This window comes from Hibiscus syriacus, unplaced genomic scaffold (assembly GCF_006381635.1).
Source record: "Hibiscus syriacus cultivar Baekdansim isolate YM2019G1 unplaced genomic scaffold, ASM638163v2 tig00110333_pilon, whole genome shotgun sequence".
Taxonomy (NCBI): Eukaryota; Viridiplantae; Streptophyta; class Magnoliopsida; order Malvales; family Malvaceae; genus Hibiscus; species Hibiscus syriacus.
Genome location: NW_024062689.1, coordinates 586,597 through 606,623, shown reverse-complemented (window position 1 = coordinate 606,623; position 20,027 = coordinate 586,597). Strand labels below are relative to the sequence as shown.

Genomic DNA, 20,027 nt, shown 5'->3' with positions numbered 1-20,027 from the left:
GTCATCGAAGACTAGACTGGTGACATTACTGTTTGTCAAGTTGATGATGAGTTGATCATATGAATCCGGTAGACTTTGAAGTAGAAGTTCAGCACGTTCTTGTTCTCCTATTTTACAGCTTAAGGATGTAAGCTGAGAAAATAAAGTGTTCAGTGTATTTAAGTGCTCCGTCACTGAAGTAGATTCTGGCATACGGAGAGTGTACAATTTTCTCTTAAGGAAAATTTTATTGTGCAACGATGTGGCCTCGTACAGTTTGGTGAGATGATCCCATATCTCCTTAGTTGTCTTCTTCTCCTCGATACTTGACAATACTTCATCTGCTAATGCTAGATGAAAGTTTGCCATAGCATTTTCGTCCATTTCGATCCATTTGTTGTCGTCTGTGAAATCTACTGGCCTTTCGCTGATAGCTGCTAGACAACCGTCTTTCCTCAGGATGGCCTTCATCTTCAATTTCCACAATGAGAAATTTCTCCCATTGAACTTTTCAATATCAAATTTCATTGCCATAGCTTCTTTTACGGATAGCTCCCACTATTTCACTATCGTGAATAGTTCTCTGGAACCTTCAAAGAATGGGTAATAACTTCTTATTTTCTTATGTTGGAGAATCTACCTTTTGGTGGCAACCACAAAGACAATAAACAGATATTACACACTCTAATCTAGCTCTGATACCAATTGTTGCGGAAGACAGCTATCGGATAGAGCAAAATCGCAACTGATAATTTGAGAAAATAAAAATAAAGATAAAAGAGACACAAAATTTACATGGAAAACCCCTAAAAATTTAGGGTAGAAACCACGGGCAATGGTAGAAGAATTTCACTATGAGAAAATAGGAATTACAACCTCTCTCGATCTACCAAGGAGAAAACAATGATAATTCTCTATAGATAAAAAGGAGAAAACAACTCTCAAGAAACTCTCTAAAATCTCTCTAGTATTGTAAGAAAGCTATAATGCTTTGGGATGATTTTGAAGCTATATGAGCTAGGGTATTTATAGTTGAAACTTAAGGACTAATCTTATAAATACCCTAAATTACAATGACTAAAATTAATTATCCCATTACCCAATTTCAACAAAAATTAAGTGCCTAATTTTTTGACTTTGACAAAGCACCATTTGGTGCCTAATTTGGTGCCTAAATTATTTGACTTTTAACAAAGAAGGTGACTCCAAGTGGCTTGAGGATGGCATAAATGAGATGTATGACGGTGAACACCATGACCATCTCCATCTCCAGAATCGATAACGAATATTTGAAAATTTCTGATGGAGAAGTCGAATTTTCCCATATTACGGCAGAATTTACCTTGGGCGGGAAAGTCGTGCAAACTTCAATTGTTTCATTTCCGTGAGGAAGATGATGTGGTGGTGGTGACGGTGCTTTAGCCATTGACGCTGTCACTGCTTTCTAGATTTCATTCTTATTCTTTATTTATATATTTTCTGCAAAGAATGAAAATGTTAACTAAAAATTTTAAACAAATTTCTCATTTTTCTTTTCCAGCTAAAACTAACAATTTGTAGTGATTAACGTTAAATATTTTTTTAAAATAATAGATTTTTAGTTTTTTTTAATATATTTTTAATAAAAATTTGTATTCCGTTCGATTTTTGATTCGGACAATTTTTTTAATACTAATTGATTGTATTAACTAAAATAATTTGATTCAATATATATATTAATTCAAGTTTAATTTAATTTAATTTACTCAATATAAGTACTAATAAATATCATTGTAATAATGAATTCTATAAGTTTAACAACCATGATAATTAATTTACAAATGAGGAGCACCTAATAATATATTTCAAAATAAAGTTAATACTTATATACATAAGGTCAATGAATGATACATGTCTTCTAATAATATTCAAGATGTACTTTAATAGCTCGATCAAATTTAAAATCTCAAATTTATTGATAAGTTCCACGAATGTTCACCTGAAAACATAAAAATATATTCTGAATGTTAAGTTAATAAGTTTTTAGTGTCACACAAATAACTCAACTATACTACATGTATTTATTTTATGCGCATGTTAAGTATAATTATGAACAACATATATGCATCAAGCATATAATATAAGTAAACATCATGATATAATCCGAAGTCACATCAGCATCATAAGATCCATATCGCGATAACTTATGATAAGTATTCTAGATAAGATTTAGGTCACATAACATCGGTTTCTTGCCTCCAATTGGCCCACTTTCTTTAGTACCTATGATGAGATCTGGGTCACAACATCAATATCTAACACTTGATTAGTCTACTCATTTAGAGTATTCTAAAAGACGATTATCATATATATAAGTAACTCGGATATTCTTAACGTTTTTCGAATATCAAACAAAATTATAAATCTCATGAAACTTACCTTATATCATTTTTATGTTTAATCAAACACATTAAATCAAGTTTTCACTTTCAAGCTTTTAATAATTGATTTCAATGTCTCCAAACTCCTCACTTGAGTGTCTTATCGAAGCTTCCCTAACTTGTTTTGGGAACCTCTATTACTTTGTCGTGATGAAGATGAATAGATAGGACTTATTAGCCGCATTGATCAAGTATATTGCAGCTTGTTATTCTTTTATGTCATGACTGGGTATATCTACTTCTAATTTTAAGAAAAATAAATTACATCACTCATCCTAATTGTTTCACCTTTTTCACATCTTATCCCTACGGTTTTATGACTCTTTTTTCTCCTTCGACTAATCTATCATTAATTAATATTATTTAATAAATTGAAATATAAGTGGCATTTTAAACGTAAAATAATGTGAATGTTTTTATTTTAAAATTTAAGTTCGATATCTTTCCCTATTTTAAGTATAAGGAATGATAAAGAGAATAACAAACGTATTCATATGATCATTTTATAAAAATGATATTAATTTTATGTTATATATATATTTTTGGTATAATCATTGATTTCCGATCTAGTGATTAACTAATTCGGATTGGGTACTGTAGAGGTGAGGACGACCCTCCCAATCCACTTTGCTCCATTCATAATCGTCATGATTCAATCCTAGTCTTTACTTAAAGGAGTTAGTATCTCATCCCACTAGACTAAATGATTTTTGGAACCACGTACTTTATTACATAAGAAAAATTGTCATGAATGACATAATTTTATTTTTCTATGGTTCCTTTTCATTGAAAAGCAATGTGTAGTTTAGATATTAAGATATATACGTCTACTCCAAATAACTTGATTTTTCTTTTGATTTTAATTTTGAACCTACTTGAAGTTCTTCATAGTCTTATTGATGTTTTTCTATAAATACGACCTCGTCATTGGCTTTGAGATATTTTTCCATTAAAAATTGTGTCAACTAAAAGACACAATAAATGTCCCATAACGAACAATTATCTATAACAAAATGGGAACAATTGAGTTAATCGCCTAACGAACCTAACCCTTTCTTGTCTTGCATTTTTCATGTTTGGGAATTGATATAACTTTTAGTATGTAACTTTAAGTTGACATGTGAGGATTTGTGAACATATTAAAGTTATTTATATATTTGACGAAAAAAGATGTCTTTTTAACGAATAAGTAGATATTACTTGAATGAAAAGGCATGCGATTTTTCATTAATGAATAGACGGAAGCTTCCTCAACTAGTAAACAAACACTAGTTTTCGTCATAGTTCTTTAATATTTATCTTTTATAAAACCATGTAACACAGGCTCCACAAAACAGCCTTCCACAAAAGATCCTACGTATAATATTATGTGATCTCTTTGTCCAAACGTTTTGAATAATATAAATAATCAATTTAAACAATAAAATTAATATGAAAAGAATACGACAATTTTAAACATTTATCGGTACTGATATGGTCCAAATTTCTTCGGTGGCAGTTCGAGGAGAATAAGCCACTGTTCGATTCCAACAAAAAGAACAAGTTTCTGAAAAAAAGAATTGAAAAGCTGGATGAAAAAGGTGGCCGTTGTAACTTGGATAAAGGACTTCAAGAGGAGCTAAAGAAATGTAAAATGGAACTTTGGGAGACTATGAAATTAAAGGGAACTTTATGGAGGCAAAAATCCAGAATGTCTTGACTAAAATTAGGTGACCATAATTCTGCATTTTCCCATAGAGCGGTGAAGATCAGGGCGAAAAGAAAGGTAACTCAGGGGTTAAATCTATGTGAGGGATGGAGTGGGGATCCAACTAAACTCAAGAGAAAGCTATATGAACATTTCAGCAAGCACTGTAGCAGCAAAAATAGGAAATGGAAGGCTATCTTCGAATTAGACTTTAAGAAACTTTCGGGACTCAAATGCATAAACTTGAGGAGGCCTTCTAAATGGAGGAGATAAAGAAGACAATCTGGAGCGATGAATAAAAAACGCCAGGATCATATGGATTCAACATGTTCTTCATTCATAAAAGCGGAGGAAAAGTTCGTTTTATATCTAAAGCTCATTCTTCGTTGCTTTGAAGCTAGTTCGGGATTAAGCAGAAACATCAAAAAATCTTAGTTGGAATTGGGGTGGAAGATAATATGACATTGGTTTGTGGGTGTCAAAAGAGGAAGTTGCCTTTTATTTCTTTAAGCCTTTTTTTAGGTGCTGATCGAAGAAGAAGAATTGCTCGGAAACCGGTGGTGGAAAGGTTTATGACAAAATTATATGTCTTTGTTAGTAGTCTTAATAATCTTTGTCCTATCAACTCTGCCTATATTATACGTCTTTGTAAGTTCTGAGAACGATTATCGAAGACGCAATTTCTTATGGAGCTCGTCGAACGGTTCTAAGAGATGACGCGTGTCGGATTGATAATATCATTATATAAGTTAGATACAAAATATAATAAAATTTAATTTGATTTGTTTATCATATTAAAAACCCGATATCTATTTATACTCGGTACAAAAATGATTTTCACCTTTTTATCTCTATAGATTATGACATGTATTGCCGTCTAATTGATCAAATCAAATTAATTAAAAATTAATAGCAAATAAAAAAAAGTAACGATAATTAAAAAGTTAACATGTAGTGTAATATAAACATTATCATTAAATGATTTTAATTTTTTTAAAATTTAATTACTTAAATGAAATAAAATTAATAATTTAAGTATTAAACGTATAAATTATTTTTGAATATTTATACGATAAAAATATTTTAACTAATTATGCAGTTTGATATCCCATTTTAAGTGATGTGTTGCCGTAAAATATTCGAAAGAACAGTTCTAAAACTCTTCCCGGAGAAATGAACATCAATGGCATTTTAACTTAAAAATTGGTTTGTGAATTGCCGTTTTCCAGGAAACCGGATGAGTGAAATACGACTCGGGGGAGGGGGAACGTACTTCATCCACGTGGAAAAGTTTTATTGGAAGAAACAACATCAAGTTTACGCTCATTGGTCAGTTTTCACAATAACACGTTAGCCAAAGGTCAGAGTCCCAACTTGGGAAGTCAAAGTCGTTGATCTTCTTCTGTTTTGCTTCAAGTTTTAACTTTTCCTAGTTTCCAATCGAAAAACCAACGATCCATTCGCGAAAATAAGCAAAGGCCACAGTTTAATAATCCCCACTCCCCGATATCTCCCTCGCAAAAAAAAAAAATCAGTTTTTTTTTTCTTTTTTGTGAACACAGTTTTGAAGTTCAGGAGAGACTCAGTTTCTCTCCTAATCTCATACCCATGGCGCTTCCAAGAACGAAACTTCTTTTTCTCTTATGTGCTTTGTCTTACGCGATCGTCGTATTTGCAGGGTACGCGCCGATCTCTCTATTGGTTCAGATTTCCTTTTTGTAGGGGAATCTTGTGGTGATATTGCTTTAATGATGCAGGAAGAATTATTATGAGATATTGCAAGTGCCGAAAGGAGCTTCTGATGAGCAGATCAAAAGGGCGTATCGGAAGTTGGCATTGAAGTATCATCCCGATAAGAACCCTGGTAATGAAGAGGCCAACAAGAAATTTGCTGATATTAGCAATGGTAAGAGACCTCCTCCTTTGTTTACTCATTTTTTTAAATAATAATAATAATAATGTTTTGAGTGATGGAATTAATTGGATGATTGATCTTTTTGATGAATGGGTTTAGCTTATGAGGTGTTATCGGACAGCGAAAAGAGGGGCATATATGATAGGTACGGAGAGGAGGGACTGAAGCAGCATGCTGCCAGCGGTGGCAGAGGAGGAATGGGGGTCAATATCCAGGACATTTTCAGCTCGTAAGATTTTTTAAAATTTCCCTCCATTATTGATTTTGCATTGCTTTTAATTATATTGTTGATGCCATTGTTCTAGTTGAGATGCTAATTGCTATGTTATGTTCTCTACCTTTAGTTTAGGTATATTAATTGCATTTTAGGTATGTTGATGTTGCCTAACTTCGGGTTTCCTACTTTGGAAGTAAGAAGCTTTACTTTATTGGTGATTATGTTTAAGTGCTAAGGATGATTTTTGTTTGAAATCACCAATAAATTGTTAGGTATTGACTTATCTTCAGGTCATCCTACGTTGATAGTTGTTTTAAAGGGATTTTTATTTAATGTATTATACCATGCTCAATTAAACCACCTACTATTGCTGATAAGATGGGGGCTTGGTTTTTAGTTTTTTTGGTGGAGGCCATGCTGAAGAGGAAGAGAAAATCTTGAAGGGTGATGATGTTATTGTCGAATTGGATGCAACACTGGAGGATTTGTATATGGGAGGTACTCTTAAGGTGAGGTATTATTCCTTCTGGTTGGGTTTGTTATCCCTAACCCAAATCTCTAATCGATCGTTTTTTGGTCATGTTGACTAGTGTGGAATCCTAGTTTTTTGTGCATTATGGATTGATCCCTTATTTAATGTCTTAAATAAGTTGGTTAGTCTATGTATGACAATGTAAGCATCTGCATATATGAGGTGTTATTAGTCTAAACATTGGATCCATGTAATAATAACTAACATTTTACAAATAGGTAGTTCACCAAATTTGTGTCAAAGTTAATTGTCTATCAGCCATAAAACGTCATCGGTTATCACATGATGCTTAGTAATCGATATTATGTTCAGTCCAGGCTTAACTAGGAGCTAGATCATTAGGCATCAACTAGTTCTTCCTGGAAATTTTATATTTTGATTAACTGTTCTACAGTTTCCTAGGAAGCTGTTGAATCAACAAATTATACATTGATTTTCAAGAAATTATGATAACAAGCAGAGGGTGCATCTCATTCTTAACTTGAACCTTTATAGGGAAAGAAGATGGGTTTGATAGCTAGGTGCTTGCCTCTCTGTTTTCCGTGCCCCCTTTGGTATTTCTCAATATTTTTATGTTATATAAAAAAGTAAAATTGAATTGGATTTCACCAGGTTTGGAGGGAGAAAAATATCTTGAAGCCAGCTCCCGGTAAACGACGGTGTAACTGCAGAAATGAGGTCCATCATAGGCAAATTGGTCCAGGGATGTTCCAACAGATGACCGAACAGGTACAGTGGTTTCTGAGTTTTGTTAATAGCAGTTACTGTGTTATTCTTGTTTTTCTTTTTCCTTCTTGTTATATCTTACCATGATCAAGCTTTTATAATCATTCTCCATTTCTTTTCTCAGGTTTGCGAGGAATGCCAAAATGTCAAATATGAACGAGAGGGGTATATTGTCACTGTTGATATTGAGAAAGGAATGCAAGATGGACATGTAAGTTTATAGAATTAGTTTTTTCTGTTTTTCCTTTTGTGATTTTTATCTAGGTGCACTCTTGATCTCTTAAAACGTGGGTGACACGCTATTGGAGATAATAATTTAGTGCCAGGATTTAGAATAATATTCCCGGTGCATTTACAGGAGCTTGTTTTTTATGATGACGGCGAGCCTATAATAGATGGAGAACCTGGGGATTTGAAGGTTAGTCTTTAGAAACAGTGTATTCAAAAATTTATGATCCTTCTGAATAGCCTTGTTATTCTGGAGGCTGTCATGTTCATGTCCACCCCATAATCCTACCACAACTATACTGAAAATTGCCGATTCTTGCAGTTCCGCATTCACACAGCACCCCATGACCGATTTAGGAGGGAAGGCAATAACTTGCACACCACTGTCACCATAACACTAGTAAGTCTCATTTTTCTTTATTAATATCTGAATCGGTCTTGACCATCCTCCATTACCTTATGGAACTAATTATCTGTCCTTGACATGCTCCAGGTTCAAGCTCTTGTTGGTTTTGAGAAGACCATTAAACACCTTGATGACCATTTAGTGGACATTGGATCTAAGGTAAGCATCAGAACCAATAGATGTGATCCCAAGTTAGAAATAAACTTTAAACTAGGAGGTAATGAATTGCATTGTACGTACTCAGGGAATTACTAAGCCGAAAGAGGTGAGAAAGTTCAAAGGAGAAGGGATGCCATTGCATTTTAGCAACAAGAAAGGAGACCTCTATGTCACTTTTGAGGTCTTGTTTCCCTCGATGCTGACGGCGGACCAGAAGGCCGAAATCAAGGCGGTTCTCGGCTAGGAATAGATGGTACGAACATATATATATATATTGTTGGGTCCTAATGATGTTCCCATTGTAACATGACGAGATTACATAGAAACTAGGAATATCTGGAGGTTTTCTAATTTTGCTCGTCTCATTTTCCTTTTTTGCCTACTTTCCCTCCATTAACAATTTAGTTTTTGCAGTATCTGAATATGTCTTTGCTCTATAACACGTTCTAGTGTCCAGCAATTTGGAGAGGCTTGTTTAGCATAATATTCCATTTTGGGGTCGAACTACACTGTTACAGAACTGCTTGATTTTATAAATCTTATTCATTTTAGCTTTTATCATTGATAGGTTAACAAACCATTTATATAATCATATTTCCCAAAAATGTTTGTGTTCATGATTTTATGTTAGGGGTAAATTTGAACTTATAAAATTTCAGGGGTAAACTTGAACTTATAAAATTATAGGAGACGAAAATATATTTTCAATGGAAAATGTATATGGTACTTTTAAATTTTCATGGGGGAAACCACTCTTACTTGCCCTGTCAAGGTCCATCCTGTTCATAATTGTTGTGTAAATTGGGTCTACGAAGGAATTAATGGAACAAACAGGCAGAAGAAAATACCATAAGTTGGCTCATAACTCATAACCATCATTAGGTGGAGTTTGAAAATTTAAATTGTTATGTTAGAATTTAGAAAATTAATACATAATTTTTCACAGTATCGATGTTATGTAACTGTGAACTAACAAGAGATGTATAAAACATAATTTGAGAGTTGAGAGTAGATTTACTTGTCAATAGCCTTGTATGTAATGAATTCAACAAAACCACTAATTATAAGACTAGAATCATAGGCTTAAGGGTATGTTGCAAGAAAGTGAAAAGATCAAGGAAACAACAGGTGAAAAGAACATCTACATTAATAAAGCACTTTAAGCTAGGAGAGAGAGAGAGAGAGAGAGAGAGAGAGACGATTTGTCACCTTTTTTGTTCTATAAAGTTGAACTAATTTGAGCTGAAGTTAGAAACAAGCTCACATCAACAGAGTGCTCTTATACGTCTGGTTTGATCATTTAATACATATGGATTTTTTCCTGCTGGTAAGACTATTATTGGTTTAATTCCCATGAAAAAGCAAAAATCGTTGGGAAAAGTTTATTTGAAGAATGACAGCATGGAATGAAACTATACTAGTTTACGTATCTATTTGCATGCGTACATCATAAAGAATCCAATCATGGGCTTCGAATTGATTCGCCTTTAATTGCATGTGAACAATTGCCTTGTAAGACCTGAAACCATGGCAAAGGTCTATAGCTTCCATTCCTTTCTTGTATTTTAGTGTTTGATCAGACACCCTTTCATTGTTTGTATTTTCCACAGACCTGAAACTTGCTGACACTGGGTGACTGCTATTGCCTTTTCCCCCCCACAGGTTTCAACATTAAAGCCACGTTTAAATAACGAGGGGGTGCTCCAGTTAGCAAATAAAATAAATCTAGTGGAATGTCAGACAGTGTCAGTCCGTGGATAAACAAAACCAGAGGGAAAAAAATGCTAACCAGATAATAAAGACAGATAAAAGAAGTCAAACTCTGTAACCTTCTCCCTCAATTTTGATTTTCCCTGACAATATTCACAAGTAATAGTACTATTTTGCTCCAATCTAGAGATAGAAAAATAATGGTTTTATTTGAAAAGAATTAAAATTCAGTAGCAAAAATTCAGTAATGTTATCGACAGCTGACACTAAAAATTTGCAAAGAAAAGGAACTAGAGATTCTTCGTCTGCCCTTTTTAATCAACAGCTGAGTGCCTCATATTTCACTTGAAGTGGACGATTGAACCCCACTTGTGACAGTAAGTTCCCAACCACAGCAAGATCCCTGCAAAATACACCTTGGAACACGTTTGTGTTCGAACTAATTGGGGTGCTCTTGTTTTCACTCCGGTCCAAACTTGTTGAAGAACCCAGGCTTGTTTCAGGTTCCGATCTAGACTTACAATAATTGGTTTGCTTCACTTGAATTGCCGCAGCTTTCTTCCTTTTCTTCTCGGCTGCTTCTTCATCCATGATGGTACACATAACGCTGGAATAACTCTTTTCAAGCAATCTGTAAAGGACCAAAGCCGACATCTTGGCTCGGTCTTTAACCGAGTCGAGATCACGGTGATCGGCGAACTCGCAACAATCGATAAAGTAGGTAGCTTTATCGGGATTGTGTCTTAAACAGAGTAACAAATGAGCCCTCTCAAGTTCAGACCTTGAACATCTACGACTTAAACCAATTAATGCATGGTAATCAACGTTTCCAGTCTCCCCTGAAGCAACTCTTTGTTTCAATTGTTGAATTTTAGTGGTTAAGGCACATAGTTTCACAGGAATCTCTTTGTACCTCACATTGTGATGCTTCCAGACAGGGCCGGGAAGTTTTCGATCTCGCAAGATTGAATTGTAAAGCAGTTTTAAGTGTTCGAAGTCGTGTAAACAGTCCGGTAAACAGCGGATGGTTTCCAAAAGGGAGGCTCTGGTGTCGAGCGCTTCCATGCAAGTTGGGTCAAGAGCGATGGTTTTGTTACAATCGGAGATCGACTCAGCTATGCGACCCGAGGCCTTGTAAGCGTATGCTCGATGCATGTAACACTCGGCGATGAAGCCTTGAGGAGCAGCGCGGCGACCGTCTACGATTTTGGAGAAATGGCGGATGGCTTCGGAGTATATGCCAGCATCCAAGGCGGCAATGGCGGCTGTTCTACGGCGGATGAGGAGCTTGATGTGGGAGAGAAGCTGGGAAATGTTTTCTGATTCGGTGGGAGAAGTGGGGTTCTGTGGAGGCGTGGAATGAGGCATTGTGGCGGCGGCGGCGGCAGAGAGGGAAAAGCTATCGTCAGACCAACAAATGCTTTCACGGCGGAAAGCGGCGGAAGCCAGGCGTTTCCCCGTTTGGAGGAGAACCATAGCGTCCTCCATTAAGCCTATATGGTAACATGCTTGGCCTAGCACCAAATACCTCCACTTCCCTTCTCTCTCGCCGTTCTTCCTCAACCCGGCCATCAGTTTCTTCTTCAACTCGGAAACAGAGAAGCATTTGAAAGGCAGGTCAGGCCTAGATGAGTCCGAGGACGAGTCACTAGAAGGAAGAACCTTGACTCGCTCCCTCGAGAGCTGCTGAGACGAGTTATCAGAGGAAACCGAGCCAGAGTCGTCGGTTGACATTTTCAAACTCGGAATGTAATCCTGAAGCATATCAACAACATCCCTAAAACGCCTCAGATACAGCAAAGATTGGGCTTTGAGTTCAAGAGCAGTCCCGAGACGAGGCGAAAGTGCCAAAGCCGAGTCAAGAAGGTTGAGAGCTGAAGCAATCTCATCTGCTCCTTGAGTAGCAACGAGGCACTTTGCATCTTTAATGTACTTATCTACAAGCTGCATAAAATAATAACTTTTTCCTATAAGAAAAAATGAAACTTTGGTTTGAAGACATGATCAAAGTTGAAGGCTTTCAAAGTATTTTACCTTTCTATTGGTGAGCCACCAGTGTTTCTTCTCATCATTACCACTCAAACATGGAGAAGCAACCATGTGTTCTTTTTCTTATCAAATGCTATTATCCTTGTTGAGGAAGAATCAAAATCAATCAATCAATCATGAACCTTCCTTCTCTTTTTGCTTTCTTGCTCTTAAATCGTGCAGTTTTATATATATATATATATATATATATATATATATATAGAGAGAGAGAGAGAGAGAGAGAGAGAGAGAGTACTGAATGGCGGGTATACGAGGGAAGGTGTTGTTTTCTTGCCTCAAATAAAGCTTGATTCTTAAACTTCATAGCCGGCGCCATTCCCTCTCTTTCACTTCATCTCTATAACCCACCACTTAATTAAAACCACTACTAAATATTTAAATAACTTAGTTAATTTAAAACTCATTATTTTTAATTATATTTTTTTGTTTATTGATATAAATTTTGGATGCGAGACGTTTATATATTTCACCCACCAACCCACTGCCATAAGTGTGTCAAATTCTTAATAATATTCTTTAAATCAAAATTACATATCATCATTATTGGAGCTTCGTCCTTAGTGACACATATAATCGATCTTACCAAATATTGTCAAAATTTAAATTTTAGACGTTGAAACTTACATTTTATTTATGTTCCTCACAGATACAACAAAATTACGGGTGACATATATAATAGATCTTATCAAACGTCTATTCCTTTTGGATTCCATTCGTTCCACGTTCTCTCTGTTGAAGTCGACGCTCTTCTTCATATGGCAGGCATTGAGTTCATCTGTTTTAGTGTCTTCTGATATCATTTACATAAAAAAATATATATTATCATTATTCAAAAGCTAAACCTACCAAATATTTCATGACTAAATACACAAATTATCCCGATTATAGGGTGTTGTTTTGTTGAGTTTCATACTATTGAAAGATACAAGATGATCATTCAATTATAGGGTATTGCTTTATTGAGTCCATCGATTATTAAAAGTTACAAAATGATAACCCGGCTATTCATATGTTCTAAATTCGTCATTTTTAGTTAAAAATTAATGAGAGTTTGAGCTAGACATTAACCTGTTGACTGAAATATGATAGTCGTTTGAGATATTGGTATCAGATTTTATCATATCGCAACTAACATGTTATCGTCCAACTCAGACTATTGTCGATTTTTTAACAAAAAATGACGGGTTTGGGACATATGAATAATCGAATGATCATTCTGTAACTTTTAATAGTCGATGACTCAATAAAGTAATGTCCTATAATTAAGGGATAATTTTATAATTTTTAATAGTCGAAAAATTCAACAAAAACAACCCCTATAATCGATGGTAAACTTTACCCATATTCTAGACTCTTATAATATTCCTCTAACCTTAAATCCATTAACTTATGTCGATAAGGCCATTGCAATGTTGATTTAAAGTTAATTTAATCATTATACTTTATTAAGATGTTGATAAGTTTATTTTTAAAAATTTTAATCGAATCAATTGATTTATCCGGTGAATGCATGAATCTGACCGGATGGAGCCGGTGAAGCATCACGGGTTCAACTATAAGGGGAAAAGGAACAAATTGGACCTTGAGGTAAAGAGAGAGAGCTGTTAATTTTTTATCACATTGGAAATCCTCAACCCTTGTAATATATTTTGGAGTGCTTTTCACCACCGAATCCCATGCATTGTCTTTAACATTTCAACACGCCAATGGTCCATTTAAGGTGGCCACCACAAAATTAGAGGAAAACATGATGTACAAAAAGAGAGACTCTTTTATGCTAATCCACAAGAAATCAAGAATCATGCTCTCTTTTCTTTTGTTTTAATTTAACCCACAATGATGAATAAATGCAGATGGAGATGTGGCACATGTGTTTGTCTTAAAGGGCCACTTATCCATCTCCTACTTTAACTGTCATTTGCCCCCTGCAATCATCTTCCTCCCCACATTCTCTGGCTTCCATCTCAACCATATCGATAATAAGACAAGGGAAAACAAGTTTGCTTTTTCCGTTGGTGCTGCTGTTTCATGTTCCTATAAGCATGGGACCATAGGACCCATTGGAGGACAAGTCAGGGTCTTGTAGTCAAAGGGGTTTGCTCCCTCTCATAAAACATGACACGCACCTCTTGTACAGCTAAGAATTAAGATATTCCAGGTTGTACACAAGGTCTCGAGTTTGCTAGAACTAGGGGGACCTTCTTATCCGCTCCAAATTCAGAGCCTCCGCTTCCATTGCTTTCTCTTCCACCACCAACAGCAGCTACTATATTTAAAGTTGGTTGTTGTTCCTTTATATTACAATATAAATATAATGTCTAATCAGTGATATAGATCCAATCAAATTCAAAATTTATCGTATTATATACAACATCTTGTTGGCTCGTGTTCGTATTAGTACAATTATATGTCTTTGATACAATTATATGTTTTTTATTTATATCGTATGTATATATATACACTTTTTTAATTATTGATTCATTTCTTTCATCTTAATCTGAAATTTCTATCATTTCAATAAAGGCATACCTTACAAAACGTGTCTCTTCAAAAGTGCTGCACATCTTTTCCAAAAAAATAGTATTATTTTCTTAAATAAAATTTTCTTAAATAAATATTGTTCTTATAAAATTTCCTAACCTCACAAATATACATGAACATTTGATAGATGTGCAATATTATGCATGAGCTGTGATTTTATGCAATTTTATACATGAAAATTGGATCTGATATAGGTTTCACACATGATTATCAACCTACTATATTGTTTTATGATTATGTATTGCAAATACATTAATTTAATATAAATATAGATGGATGTATTTATTTTTTAAAATGTATGCAATTGAACTAAAATGAAAATTTAATGTGTATAATTGTACAAACACAAGGGTGAAGCCGAAAAATATTTCGAATAAAATTTTATGAGAGTCTCGATGGTCCTTGAACCTAATCTCACATTCTTACTATTCTAAAAATCTTGTCTTGGATCCATTTGCAAACAAACAATTCTGTAGATTTGTTTTCAGAACCAGACCTTGATGACTCTTAAAGTAATTCATTCCATTGAAGATTAAACCTAAACTACCCTTATTTCAAAACGTCTTTGAAAAGAAGAAATAAAATACTTGTTGAGAGACTGTGTACACCCCCAATTTGAAGCAATCATTCATGTTTACAAATGACCGGTCCTTAAAAGGAAAACAACCTAGCACAAGTTCATCACCAATAATCAATGATCGATATACCAAACTTTATTTTATTTTTCGAGTATATTCTCTAATTAATATTGTTAAAGTGACTCATGAGCAGAACAAACTTTATTATGGGATCAAACCTAATTGGGGGCAAGAGGTGAAAGACTACAAACAAGGAGATTATATAGATGATTTTGGTTGGATGGAGTAATTAAGAAGCACTAACCCTGTTTAAGCAAAATTTGCAAAAGCTAAAAGGAGGGTTGATAGCCATGACTCACGAGGAACCCCACCAACTCACCAGGCTGGTTAATGCTACCTTACAAGGTATACTTATCCTCCTATATAACTAAGACCGTTGTCAACAATCCAGGGATGAGAGTGGTGCAAATTTTGCATTGGCATTTTAATATTTAAAGTTCAAATTCAATTTGAAGTTTTGATGATATTCATAGCTGACATAACTCACGAAAAATCAAATCGATTTAGATTAATTAAAAAGGTAAATTATACGGATAGTTGCTAAATTTTTAAGACGCTTTCACTTTAGTCACTAAACTTTTAAAACTTTAATTGTAATTTCTACATTTCCTAATTCATTTTGAAAATTGACTTGATATATTAAAGTCTTCCTTCCAAATAAAACCTAAGATTTCAAATTGGAAGCTGCCTCAAAGGTTCTAATGAATGGAGTAATCATTGGTTAATCTAAATGGTAAGAAGGTTTTGTTTGGTTCGAAGATTAACATAATTCGATTGAAAACTGATATGATAGATAAAAAAAATTAACTTTGAGTTTCAGTTAAGATTTGAGAAGATTAGAATGTTCCGGGAAGAGTTTGAACCAAAATAAAAAGAAAAAAATCGATTATCTTTTCAAGAGAAACCACTTAATGATACTAGAAACAATAATGAAAGGAGATTTGAGAATTATCATATTCTTTTAGAATTTTTAATGTATCAATGTCACGTTAACTATCGTTAGTAATTTAATGATCCAATGATCGAAAGGAAACTTTTTCTTAACTATAGTAATTTCAATGGAAGCTTTTTAATTTTATGCTTAAAATAATTTTCTTTTCTAAAAGTTTAGTGACTACTAGGTGTAGTTTACCCTAATTGAAAAAAATGGGATTTGGTTAAAATGGCAGACTCCTCTCTTCTAGGCATGTTTGTGCTCATGGGTAAAAGTTCAAGACGTGAGAACTCCCAAAGATTCTCTTATCCACTGATAAGAAAAAGCAGAAAGAGACGCAAATTCAAGTTTAGATAAGCTTCATAGTAACCACAAACAATGCCTTCTTTTAAGCAATCAAATGCTTTGTTTTAAGCTAGTCAATCGTCTGTCCTTTTGATTCTCTCTCTCTTTTCGGATAATGGAATTGGAGGCCACTCTAGTTTTTGTTCTAATCGGTGGAGAGCTCTGCAGAAACCGGAGAGGCAACAGAGGAACGCACGTGTTTAGTGGATCAGTACTTGACTGCCGTTATGAAGTGGGAGAATTGGCGATTATGATAAGAAAGTAAATATAATAGTAGAAACAATGAATAATCCATTTTTATTTGGGTGTATGTATCTATTTTTTTTTTTGGATTAATCTGCAGAAGCATGCTGCGATTGTGTAAGAATCATGCATCTTCAGAGTACTTTGTCAAAAAAAAAAAGCATCAATATTTTTCAGACAAGATACTCAACATGTATCAAAATTCACACAAAATCTTTCCATTCACAATATTAGCTTATTTTCATAGAAAAAAAAATAATCTATTCCCTTGGCAACCCTTATTTCCTATGGACCAATATTAATCTTCAACTATAATGGAAGTAATTTGAACACTTTGAAATTTCTTTTAAGGTTTGAATTTGGCCTTACTCGCATGCCTGCCTAGGTTTTGATAACCCCTAAAGTTGCAGCCTGAAGGGATAATGAATGCTTAACGCCACCGATATGGAGATCGTGTACACCGATCGGAATTCTTCGAACCCCAGACCGGTCCACGACACTTAGAAACTTGCACACATGGATGTTGATTCCCACTCGTTCTTGAGATCCTGCCGGAACATGAACTTTCGCAAAGGCCACAAGCTGCTTATGCGGAGCCCAATGCCCGGCCGGTGGCCTCCAAAATACGAGCATAGTGTTAGTACCGTCCTTGGAACCTGTATTTTTCACATCTACTTGAAGTCCTACGGAGAGCTTGTTGCATTTTGCATGATTTACCTTTATCGACTTCCCTGAAATGGTTGTGTTTCCTGAATGATGGTGGCCATCAAGAGAGACCGAGACAATAGTAGGTGCACTAGCGATGGTATGAACAAAGTTGGTGTAACTCAGTCCGTGACCAAATGGATACACTACAGGGCCTTTGTAGAATCTATAGGTTCTTCCGGGGTAGTTTTGATTCGGGCTTGAACGCATGGCCATGTCTGTCATCAGCAAATTCGAGATATAACCTTGTGGGTACCATGTCATAGGCAGCTTTCCCTCTGGATTGGTTGTTCCATACAACACATCAGCAATGGCGGCTCCTCCGGCTTGGCCAGGGTAGCCAGCCCACAAAATGGCACCTATACGTGCGTCGTTCTCAGCAAAAGACACATCAATAGGACCACCAGACATCAATACTAGTATGGTTGGACCCTTGGACGCCATTGCCACTTTAGAAACAAGTGCCTGTTGGCGACCTGGCAAAAGCAACCCTGTTCTGTCTTTGAACTCTGCTTCAACCGACTGGTCGAGTCCCATTACTAGAACTGTCGCATCTGCTTGGCGGGCAGCATTGATCGCTCCACTAAATAACTTGTCATCTACGCAAGCTACGTCGACACATCCCATTTGGTGAATCGTCTTTGCATAATTGTCAATCCCTTGCAAAGGAGACGTATATCCACATGCAACACCTAATGTTCGAACAAGAACAAAATTGTTTATGAGGCAAGCCCTTTAACACCCATTCACCAATAGGGAAATATAATTGTTATTAGAGTTTACCAGCATAGTTTCCAATCATGGTAATGGTTGCATTGGAGTTAGGTCCGATGACAGCAACGGTGCGGTGACGTAAGTGGGACAAAGGCAACGAAGGATTACGATTTTTCAGCAGAACAACGCCTTGTCTCGCAGCTTCAAGAGCGAGTTGTTGGTGAGCAGGGGTGCATACATCTTTAGGGCCAAAGTTCCCAAATGGTTGGGCAGATGGCTCGCCGTCAAACATTCCGAGTCTCATTTGGACTGCTAGCGTGTTTACCAAGGCACTGTTAACCTCAGCCTCATTTAACAATCCTCTTGTTACTGCATTTTCAGTGTATTGCGCCAAGAAGGGTCCACAGTCCAAGTCCAAACCTGCTTTAATGGCATCTGCGGCTGCTTCTTCGGGTGTTGATGTGTAATGTTGCGTATTATAAAACACCCCAACTGAATCACAATCCGAAACAATGTACCTACGGCGACCAACATCCAATGGTTATCGACAAAAAGATAACGAATCCAATGATGATCAACTGAGAAACAGTAGTGTGATCTTTGATCTTACCCGTTGAGTTTCCATTGACCTCGTACGGTCTTCTTAAGGAGATTAGGGTCGGCACAGGTCGGGACGCCATTGACTTGGTTGTAAGAGCACATAACACTAGCGACATGGCCGTCTTGTACACACATTTTAAATGGTACATTGAATGTGTCCACGATGTCCTGTTTACTTACCTGCTCAAATATGTGAAAGCCCGTAAGAACAGGATTACTGAATACAGGATTTTATGTTGAGGATGATCTAACCTTGGCATTAAAGTGGAACCTATCTACTCCATTCCAGTTATCGAGGTCATACGCCGTAAAATGCTTACAACAAGCTGCCACCTTCAAGCGGTCACCGTTGGTTCCCTGTAAACCCTTCACGTAGCTCACCGCATATGTTCCTGCCACCACCGGATCTTCACCAGGAGTCTCCTGTCCCCGGCCCCATCGTGGGTCCCTGAAAATGTTTACATTTGGACTCCAGTATGTCAGCCCAGCCGTTCCCCCGTTGTACATCGCCCTTGCCTCATCTGACACAACCTGCGGCATCGGTGCCCAAACTTTACGTTAGACTTTATACATATTGTCCCATTGAAACACTAACCAATGATATCGTAAAGCTGGTAAAGAGAAGAATGTTACCCGTCCAATGGCTTCCCATAATGTGGCATTGAAAGAAGCAGCGGTTGTGATTACTTGAGGGAAGCTGGTGGCCCCAAGGAAGGCCCCACCGAACTTGGTTCCGGGTCCCACATTGGAGACGCCGTGAAGAGCTTCGGACCACCATTCGTACCCTTTGATCCCCAGCCGTGGAACGGCTATGGCATTGTTCACCAGCAACCTAACCTTCTCTTGCAAGGTCAACCTTCCGAGCAGGTCCTTCACCCTAGCCGCTATCGGCATCGAAACCTTGCAAAACAGCAAGCTCGATGTCGTCGCGTCTTTCGGGTCGCAAGCAAACGAGTCACGGGCTTCGGCAGAAGCACCCAGGAGGAGGAGAAGAAAGAGAGTAAGGATTTTGTATGGTGAGGCCATGATTGCTGAAGAAAAAAGAAGCAACGTGCATATGTTTTTGTGAAGAAGAACAATGCATTGGTATTTATACAGGTGAAGTTTGTGCTGAGAATGGACATAAGTGATTCAACCAAACAAACTTTTATCATTACATGTTCACATCAATTGTTCTTTAACAGCTCAAAGTACTAAAATAAATAAATAAAAACTTAGTTGAAATATTATTAGTTCTGATATATTCGAAGAGTTTAATTTATTAATGATGTATAAAATT

The 20,027-nt window shown here is 36.0% G+C and overlaps 3 protein-coding genes across 6 annotated transcripts; 1 reads left to right on the top strand and 2 right to left on the bottom strand.

Annotated features, from left to right (window-relative positions):
- The first annotated feature begins 5,509 nt into the window (after nucleotides 1–5,509).
- Nucleotides 5,510–8,617, top strand: LOC120120231 (dnaJ protein ERDJ3B-like). 2 transcript variants are annotated; one of them, XM_039139910.1, is made up of 11 exons: nucleotides 5,510–5,572; nucleotides 5,649–5,765; nucleotides 5,844–5,992; nucleotides 6,101–6,230; nucleotides 6,616–6,727; nucleotides 7,363–7,479; nucleotides 7,601–7,687; nucleotides 7,835–7,894; nucleotides 8,027–8,104; nucleotides 8,198–8,269; nucleotides 8,355–8,513. In XM_039139910.1, exons 2-11 carry the CDS (start codon nucleotides 5,695–5,697, stop codon nucleotides 8,511–8,513), a joined length of 1,035 nt encoding a protein of 344 aa, XP_038995841.1. In that variant the 5' UTR covers nucleotides 5,510–5,572; nucleotides 5,649–5,694. The 2 variants fall into 2 exon arrangements, with proteins under 2 accessions (XP_038995841.1, XP_038995842.1); XM_039139911.1 differs by lacking the exon at nucleotides 5,510–5,572 and having other exon boundaries at nucleotides 5,695–5,765; nucleotides 8,355–8,617.
- A 1,614-nt stretch (nucleotides 8,618–10,231) lies between these two features.
- On the bottom strand, nucleotides 10,232–12,192 carry LOC120120243. 3 transcript variants are annotated; one of them, XM_039139923.1, is made up of 3 exons: nucleotides 12,014–12,192; nucleotides 10,455–11,923; nucleotides 10,233–10,418 (listed from the first exon to the last, which is right to left on the bottom strand). In XM_039139923.1, exons 1-3 carry the CDS (start codon nucleotides 12,077–12,079, stop codon nucleotides 10,298–10,300), a joined length of 1,656 nt encoding a protein of 551 aa, XP_038995854.1. In that variant the 5' UTR covers nucleotides 12,080–12,192; the 3' UTR covers nucleotides 10,233–10,297. The 3 variants fall into 3 exon arrangements, with proteins under 3 accessions (XP_038995852.1, XP_038995854.1, XP_038995855.1); XM_039139924.1 differs by having other exon boundaries at nucleotides 10,468–11,923; XM_039139921.1 differs by having other exon boundaries at nucleotides 10,232–11,923.
- A 4,811-nt stretch (nucleotides 12,193–17,003) lies between these two features.
- On the bottom strand, nucleotides 17,004–19,774 carry LOC120120241 (probable beta-D-xylosidase 2). The gene is made up of 5 exons (XM_039139919.1): nucleotides 19,382–19,774; nucleotides 19,001–19,279; nucleotides 18,759–18,928; nucleotides 18,218–18,666; nucleotides 17,004–18,126 (listed from the first exon to the last, which is right to left on the bottom strand). Exons 1-5 carry the CDS (start codon nucleotides 19,772–19,774, stop codon nucleotides 17,111–17,113), a joined length of 2,307 nt encoding a protein of 768 aa, XP_038995850.1. The 3' UTR covers nucleotides 17,004–17,110.
- Between the last annotated feature and the right edge of the window lie 253 nt (nucleotides 19,775–20,027).